Source organism: Diadema setosum, chromosome 16 (genome assembly GCF_964275005.1).
Source record: "Diadema setosum chromosome 16, eeDiaSeto1, whole genome shotgun sequence".
Classification (NCBI taxonomy): Eukaryota; Metazoa; Echinodermata; class Echinoidea; order Diadematoida; family Diadematidae; genus Diadema; species Diadema setosum.
This window is the reverse complement of record NC_092700.1, coordinates 31,502,443-31,512,095: the sequence shown is the minus strand read 5'-3', so window position 1 is coordinate 31,512,095 and position 9,653 is coordinate 31,502,443. Positions and strand designations below refer to the sequence as shown.

At 39.1% G+C, this 9,653-nt stretch overlaps 1 protein-coding gene across 1 annotated transcript; it reads left to right on the top strand.

Annotated features, from left to right (window-relative positions):
- Positions 1–1,139: 1,139 nt before the first annotated feature.
- LOC140240135 (cytochrome P450 2A13-like) lies at positions 1,140–6,351 on the top strand. Its single transcript, XM_072319945.1, has 5 exons — positions 1,140–1,375; positions 2,374–2,525; positions 2,961–3,616; positions 4,768–5,095; positions 6,173–6,351. The coding sequence occupies exons 1-5, from the start codon at positions 1,140–1,142 to the stop codon at positions 6,349–6,351; spliced, it is 1,551 nt and encodes a 516-aa protein (XP_072176046.1).
- The last annotated feature ends 3,302 nt before the right edge of the window (positions 6,352–9,653 follow it).

The following is a 9,653-nucleotide window of genomic DNA, read 5'->3' as shown; positions in this document are numbered from 1 at the left end:
AATGTTCTTTTTTTTTTTTCGTGTACCGTGAACCCTCTCTTTTGTCATAGAACGACCTTAGTGTCTCGTCTTGCTCTTTGCGCTACACACATTTTATTCTCTTGTACTTTCTCCTATATATTAGGATATACTGTTAGGGACTTTGACAGAGGAGCCATTCATGTTTTGTTTGGTTGCTGTTTGTTGTTATTCGTTTGTTTGTAAGAGGATTCAAAGACTGGAAACAAGGCAAGAGAGAAAAATATAGAGAAAGTAAACGAATAATAAATTGCAATTACGTGCACGAATAAATGAATGCGAGATTAAATAGCTATGGATGGACCCTTGGATGAAGCAAGCAAGCACGCAAGCACGTAAATATGAAATGAAAAAAAAAAGAAAAATAAAAGTAGAAATTGGCTGGTAGGAGAGACAGAGATACGTACATTGACTTTAAGAAAACTGACCTGCATGCCGCACCCGGATTAAAAAAAAAAAAAATGATATCTTTCTTTGGAAGAGTGTAGCACAATCACGTACAAATATTTGCACAAGAAGCATTGGAATGATCGCCAGTCTCTGTATAGCAGTGTTGCTTGACATACGATTTCACGTTGTGTACTTCCTGTCTGATCATATTTGAGCTCGACATTGACATAACGTCTGACAGCTTGCGAACAGTCGATCTGGGGAACGGGAAGCGAGCATAGTCCAGGTAGGAAATATAGAATTTTCCGTTTCCCACAACTTTTCTTTCATACCATAAAGTCGCATTGTATGATTGTATTTCGTTACATTTCCTCGTTATAAGACATGAGCCTCTGTGATTTCCTATATCTATGTATCTGCAAATGTTATGCTGTAATCACACTTTGTTGGAAATGAAATATATGATATGAAATGAAATGAAAAATGAAATTAGATTTTCTCTTAAGCAAATTAAATGAACCTGTACTCTCTGCAGCTGAATATTATTAAACCATCTCACCAAATCATTTTGTTCGACAGTGATCTGCAGGTTCTTATACACCCCTGTGGAATCTCATGTCATCCGTCGCTGCTTGTGCCAGACCCCATCCAACACCATTTTTTATCTTTTTCTGAGGGACTGTCTCATTCTTTTCACACATTTCTTCTTCTTTTTTCAGACTGCATTCATCATGGCGAATATATCGTCTACTGACACGGAGTACCTCTCGACCGCTCGGACTGCTGTCGCATTGACGTTCTGTGTCGTTCTTCTTGTGGAGTTCTTGCGATGGGTTTCTACAGGAGAGCGGGCCAGACTGCCACCGGGCCCACGAACCCTCCCTTTCCCGCTAAACCTCGTCCATCTAATTTTGTCTCCTCGTGAAAATCGTATGGAGCTATTGATGACGTTGAAGCAGAAGAAAGTGTTGTATATTGCTGTGTTTTTGTTCCTCTGATTCTGCATCACTTTATACATCATTTTCTCATTCCAGTCAGTGGTTGGACAAAATACTGACCACGGGATGACCGAGCATTTCAATACCCTCACATGGACAGAATAATATACTTACTAACCCCTAGTGTTCTTCGAATGCCCACTGGTATACAGAAAACTCCATAGCAATGTAAACAATGTTCAAAGTCACTAGCACAGGAAGGGATATAAACATGTTCCTCCACTGGAGAAAAAAAAAATTCTGAGTAAACATTAACTGCAAACAAAGGGGAGCAGCGCGTCATAAAAGAATAAGGCACACAAATTAGCAACGAAGTTGAGGTACACATTGTAACCTCCTTCAATAGTGTTTCAAGCCTTTCGGAAGTATCATTCCGTAGGACCTATGCTCTTTTTTTCACGTATGAGATATATAGTTCATCAACTGCAGTGGTGCACATGCAACAACATAGTAATAATAGGCACAGAACCATCGCCAAAATATGTAACTGCATATAGACAAAACATACTGGATAATTTTATGTGAAAGTTCATTAGCGTTTGAAAACATTAACTTCTTTAAGGCATAATCTTTCAGGCATACTTTTTTAAACGCACTCATGTCATTAACATCCGCGAGATCTGCTTATTATCATGTCTTTCTGTACCGCACGGTTGAATTCCTGAAAAATCATTATCCTACAAATCAAAGTACTAATTCTCTAAATACGTTCAAAATCTACAATCAGTAATCATTACAATATGTCGACATTACCAAAATTATGAATAGCTAATCAACTAGATAAATGCTTATGCAGTTATGTGTGCACTTCCCTCGATCAGACATTTTAAAATAGGCCGCAGTATATAGTCAATTCATTTATATCCTTGTTTATTCGAGAATTGTAGCTCGCCTGCGTACTCAATAACATTCGATTCGATGCACGTATGTTTGTACGATCACTCAACTTTCTCCCTTTGGTATGTAGGTACGGAGAACTGTGTTGCGTCGACATCGATGGTAGGGCAAAGGTTATCATAAACAGCCCCGATCTCGCCCGCGAGCTCTTCGTGAAGCTTGGTGAGGTCACCTCTAATCGCCTCGTGCCACGTTTGTTCGTTGACACTATCCAGTATAGCGGTGAGTAGTCGTCTTCTGCACCCATCACTGTCAAGATATTACAAGTAACTTTGACCAACCCTAACGAACCGCGGAACCCTACACTTTGCCTTAAGAAGAAGAAATAAAATTACAAAAACCCACTGACATCCAAACTTTCCTTCCAGGGATCCCCCCCCGCCCCCTTCCCGGCAGTCCCAGGGAAGGGGAAGATGGAGGGGAAGGGCCGGTTGGCCTTTTAAAGGTGTAGGACCGTACCCCCGTCTATTCCACTCTTTGAGAGAGCAATCTGGATCGCCCAAGGTATAATGCTGAAACATGAAATAAAACTTTCATACAATTGTCATCTTCCCGTCACTAAGCATGCAAGAAATGCGGAGTGAACAGTTTCCTTAGTCATTGTTACCTGTTCTTTCATCTATTCTAAGTTATTTCAACTGAATCGACTAATGACAGGTGGCATAGCCTTCAGTCACGGCCAAGACTGGCTCGCCCTGCGGCGCTACAGCCTCTCCGCCCTCCGAAACTTCGGCATGGGAAAACGGACCATCGAGTCGAGGATCAACGAAGAAGCGCGCATGCTGCTCGACGTTCTCGGGGCCCGTCAGGAAGACAACGGGATCAACCCCGCGGACTATCTCAACAACGCGGTGTCCAACGTCATCTGCTCGGTCACCTTCGGCGAGCGATTTGAGTACGACGACCCCGCCTTCCTGGACATCGTGACGAGGGTGAAGATGCTGTTCGGTGGGGGCAACGCCGCCCCCGTTCGCCTGCTCGTCCGGCAGTTTCCCAGCTTGATGAGGTCCAACTGGCCGAGAAAGATCAAAATAATCAGGGAGAACATAGTTGGACTGAAGGACTTTATCGTCTCCATGGTCGAGAAGCACGACGAGAGCTTCGACGAGAACGATATCCGCGACATCATCGACATGTACCTGGCCGAGACCCGTCGACTCGAAGCTGACGACAACGGCGTCAAACCGTACCTGGGCAAGGGGAATATTTGGATGTGCGTCTTCGATCTCTTTATCGGCGGCACGGAGACAACGTCCACCGCCTTAATGTGGTTTTTCCTAATCATGGCCAGCAGGCCCGAGATTCAGATGAAGGTATGTAAGTTTCAGGGGATGGTATAGATTTGGTTGCGATGGAGATTTAGATTTTAAATGAAACCAAAACCCAAAGAGCAATGTGGATTGAGTGAAAGCAGCAACATCAGTAGAACAAATCAGGGAAAGTTTGAGGAAAATTGAACAATCGATACAAAAATTATGAATTTTTGAAGTTTTGGTTCTGGAGGCACTGGATCAGGAGACTGCTGAAGTTCATGATATCATGTGTAAAGATGATATAAAGAGAATTCCACAACAACAACAACAAAATCAGTTTTTGTGAAAATTACACATTCCATCAACTTGATACTGACATATGTTAAGGGTAGTAATAATTCCCCCTGCTTTTTTGAAAGCGGTTATTCAAGTCCTCTTTTATTGCGCTAGAAAAGTGAAAGCGTGTTGATTTTTTTGATATTTTCTTTATATTTTTCTAAACTTTTCACTTTTTGCGAAATAATTAGAAAAGATTTAGAAGAAATATTGAAGTCCATACAATTCTATGAGGAATTAAAAGTTTCCTTAATAAGAATATGTTTGTTTGTTTTTTAATGGATTTTTGATAGTGAAACAACGGTATTGGAAATAGAACATTATTCTGCTTGTAGCAAGTCCAGTCTTTGGAAAAAGAAACATCCGACACAGCAAAGTATCTCACACAAATTTCGAGAGCCGAAGATAGCACCAACTTAGAAGTCACTTTGGAGAAGTCATTACCACACATGGGTTATATGTTCATTTTACCACTGTGTTATACCACAGCGGGGGCGCTTTGGCATAGTGGATTTGATTCCCTATTCCGAATCGGAGGACCGAGTTCGATTCCCGCCCAGTGCTTATGCCCTTGGACAAGATGTTTTTACCCACCATGTCCCTCTCGACCCAGGTGTGTAAATGGGTACCTGGCAACACCAGGGTAATAATAATGGCAAGGCCATCTGGTAAGGCTGTGAAGAGGCTACCCCGGATAGATTTAATAAGACCTCATTTATATCATTATCATTATCATTATACTCAATATATTGATTTTTGTCAGTTTTGTCGCGTTTCTCTATCAGTCACGAGAATTGGTGGCGACAAACTTCATGATATTTTCAGCGATGGAACTATATACTTATGAATAATAGTATGTCAAATTTTCGTTCTAGGTGGCTGACGAAATCAACTCTGTGATCGGGCAAGAGAGGGCGCCCTTGTATGAAGATCGAAAAAGGATGCCCTACACTCAGGCCACCCTCAGTGAAATACTACGTTTTCGTCCTGTTGCCCCGTTCGGACTGCCACACTTTACCAGCGAAGACGTGCATGCGGGAGACTATATCATCCCTAAAGGCCATGAAGTGTGGGTCAACGTCATTGGGATTCACCACGACCCAGAATTGTTCGCTTCACCGGAGCAATTCAACCCGAATCGCTTCCTGGGTCAAGATGGGCAGACATTTACAAAGATGGATGCCTTTATACCTTTTGGTTTGGGTAAGAAAAGACACCAATATAATTTTAGTTATTAACCATCTCCACATGACAATAGCTGTACATTTGACCCTGTAAAGCGGAAGCAAATAATTATTCTTAATTTTTACAAGTTGATATGTGTCCATAATCATGACAGTGTCCATGGGGTCTGAAGTATATACAGGGTATTTGGTTGAGCGTGTCCGTTTTGATTATTTCTAGTTTATTTCTAGTAGATGTGAACACGACTATGATTTAAAAGAAAATCAAAGCAACTTCTTGTTGTCACTCATTCTTATTCATCCCTAAGTATATTTGCTGTCTTTTAAAAGTTTCTAGGCTATTTTATACATGTCAGATATCGCTATCTATCGATCTATCTATCTTTGATCTTTCTATCTTCAATGTATTTATCTATCTATAGACAACATAATATGTATATCTGTCTGTTTCCTGCTTACCTAACATCCCTAACATCCGTCCATCTAGCTAGATAGTTTACTTTTGCCTACCTGTCTACCCTCTTGCTTATCTGTCAAACTTTCTATAGCTGTATGTCTCAGTCAATGTTATTTTGGTATTTATCCTTTTATGACAGGTAGTATCTATTGTTAAGTAAAACAAATGTTTATGATGATAACGATAACAATAATAATAATTATGGTAATAACAATAATACTTATTACAGCAATAACGACAAAGCCCTCAGGTAGATCAGTGGCAACACTGAAGAGGCTACTTTGGACAAAGAAGACCTTAATATTATATGTGCCGTTCCATTACACTTTGTGCTGGGGGCTCGATTTCTTGGCTCTTACGGCTCTTAATTGTGTTCACTAATTCTCGCTTGTGGTTGAACAATAATAGGGAAGGTTGAAACACTAATTATGATACCAGGGTCATGCTATTGGTTAAATGTCGGATAATGTACGGGTTTTAGAATGATGATATTAGGAATACCTAAAAAAAAACAAAACAAAAAAAAAACAAAAAAAAAAACAAAAAAACAAAAAACAAAACACCTCCTGTATACGTAATTCCCAGTCATCTTTGTCCAGACCATCTATCCTAAGCTTTCCCCTTTAATATACCTCAAAGGTCGCCGAAGCTGTCTGGGAGAGCAACTTGCGAAGATGGAGCTCTTTCTCTTCGCTACCAGCATCTTACAGCGGTTTGTCATCCGACTCCCTCCCGGAGCTCTCCCGGACTACAACATCGGTCACCGAGTCTTGACTCTGCTGCCCAAAGATTTCAACGTATGTCTAAGCAGGCGCTAAGAACTGTGATGTTGAATACAGTACATCGTACCGGTAGATTTGCAATACTGAATTTAATCACATCAACTTGATTCAAATGAGCAGTTATATAGGCAGGTTTACACTAACGAATATAATGTGCATGTGTTGCATTTGCGAATCAGCTAACCTATGTATTACAACCATCTACGCATATTATAAGCATCGCTTTTCACCTTCTAGAATCCAAATTGTTTGCATTGGGTTTTTGCTCTGTACCATGATTGCAACTTTTCTGATTATTGGTAATTCTCTTTTATTCTATGCAATAACGAGCATATACAATCTTCATGTCTATGCAAACATGTGGGCGCTGTTGCATTGAACCATGGTAACTTTAAAAGTAACCCTGCGATCAACGGTGGCCATCAGTGATTTAAAGGCTTTGGTTGATCATGGAATAGTGCTGCTATGGTAGTTACAATTATTTATTATTCCATTAATGTAAAGTTACCATAATTTCATGAAACGGTGTCCTGGTGTGTGAGGAGGAATGAAGTGTTCTATTGCGCCCTAAACCCTACTATCAATATTATCATTTAATCATTTTATTTCAATGAGTGTGTATTAAAACTGGGCCTCGTTGCATAATGGAAGAACAATTGGGCCAACCTCTTTCAGAAGGCCCAAGGTATGATATTACCCCCAACATTTTATGTCAGTAACAACTCGAGAGAAAGTACGTTTTCATGAAAATGAAATGATTTGGAATTCTTATTATAATTTTTGTATATCGTTCCATTATTTGTATAAAATATGAAATTATTGCAACTTTTGTATTTTGATAATAGCGATAACGGCACATTGATATAACCAATCTTATTTTCCAATATATTCTAATTCAATGTATATTTTGCTCACTGAATATCTATTTTAGTTCTAAGTAACTTACTTTTTTTATTTAAAGTGAGTACCAGATGTCTTGATCTTATTTATCTTAAAATCACGTTTCGATATTATAATCCATATTACAACGTTGATGGTTAAGATTGGGATAATCAAATTACATGTATATCTTTCTGCAGAAAAAAAAAAAAACTTATTCAACAACTTCCTATTTGCTAGCCTGTGCAATTCTGTGAACATAATCATGATGATGTTTTCTACCACAGCTGACGTCGATAATATGGTTATATTTCGAATTACTAATACACTGTAACGAAAACGAGTGAAATAGAAATAAGAACAACAAAAAGAACTACAGTAATGTTATAGAAAATTGGTGTAGAAAATAAATAGTACTGTCAACAATAAGACAGATAACACAGAAGACAAGGATTTTTATGAAAGAGTGAAATGTTCTGATGTATTTGTTATCTTAGTCAAAATCTATTCCATATCTGTTGGAGTAAACATCATTTCAATACTAATAAAAAATACAGAGTGATGGTGTTTTGAATCGATTATTTTTTAAGAAAGCTGGAGAATTTTTCATTTGCTTCACGTCAATTGCTTACCTTCACTAAATTTGTACATTTCTTACAGTTAAGAATAGAAGAAAAACTGCGTTATCATCATTTTCGTCGTCACCATCACCATCATCATCATCATCATCATCATCATCATCATCATCATCAATAGTCTTGCTATAATACTACCAAGAAAGCCTCAGTTGCAAATAACCTAATCTATAACAGCTAGCAAACCCTTCTGCAAATGTAAATTAATTTTGTGTGTTTACCGATAAATGGGATCCAATGTTATCATATTCATTGCGTGTCTTTTTAACCCTCTTTTTGAGACCTCCAGAGTGTATATTTCGCTTTTCAATGGATATTGCAGAACTCGGACTCTAAAGCTGCAAGCAAAGCAATTATACCATTCAGGTCTATGGAATGATATTGACATATTGACACGTCTTAACATTTCTTTTTACTACAACAAAACAAAACAGCCTTAGTCTGGTTTCATCTTACTATGTTTCCACGTGGTCTCATTCAGGAGAGCTATGTACCTCAACATTTTGCTCACAAAAAGATATAATTTGGCGAGGAAATAACTTGATATACAGTATACAGACGCTATACTAAGAATACAGATGCGCAATGCATATCAGTCAACAAAATGTTTGAATATAGGAAATACAATCTGTGATTAACCAGCGCGTGGATATCACATTAATTTGTCTGAGGATATCATTACCCAGTGACAAAATGAGTAGAGCCAGCACTAATGAATAGTACAAGTGTAGTTACTTTCATGTCCACTTCATTTTCCTCATCACATCTGCTCACACAAAATAGAATAAGAGGCGAGTTCTTTACTATCGAATTTTTCTCTTGTGTCATGTTGAACAATACTGTGGGAATGCGTAGCGAAGAATTTCAAGTTTATGCCAATGATTGCCTTTAAAAAGACGGCAATCAGATACGAGTCAAGATGAAGGGTGTCAATTTGAATACCATGAACTGGGAAGAGCAGGTTAACTTTCATTCAAAATCATAAAGCCTCTTGCCCTGGACCGTATACTGGATGGTATAGTATTGGTGGAGATGAGGATTGGGCTTTAAACTTTTTGCGAGATACCAAGAAAAGACTTGTGAAATGTACACCTTTAACATTCTAAGAGGAATTCAAAGTTTATTTGATAAAAATTGGTTCTGGAATGGCTGAGACATCCAGAAACAAAGTAAAACAAAGCGATCATAATATATCAAGATTGGTGGAAAAGTGAGCAAAGAAAATGGGATTCCATCGGGATTCGAACCCGAGACCTCCGGATTGCTAGACCGGTGCTCTACCGACTGAGCTATAGAAAGCCCTAGTACAGTGTTCGTCCCAGAAACCCTTAATTCTCAATGCTCGGGTGGTCAGAAGCTATATCAGTGTGTTTGTGTGTGACACACACGCACACACTTGAACCTGGCATAAACCCGAAGGATAATTCAACTTGGGGATAAATGCGAGGGATCACCGAAGTGATGCAGCTTTTTGAGTGTGTAACAAATAAAGACAGAATAAACTGACCAGAAAGAATATAAATTATTAGTGGAAAAGTGAGCAAAGAAAATGGGATTCCATCGGGATTCGAACCCGAGACCTCCGGATTGCTAGACCGGTGCTCTACCGACTGAGCTATAGAAAGCCCTAGTACAGTGTTCGTCCCAGAAACCCTTAATTCTCAATGCTCGGGTGGTCAGAAGCTATATCAGTGTGTTTGTGTGTGACACACACGCACACACTTGAACCTGGCATAAACCCGAAGGATAATTCAACTTGGGGATAAATGCGAGGGATCACCGAAGTGATGCAGCTTTTTGAGTGTGTAACAAATAAAGACAGAA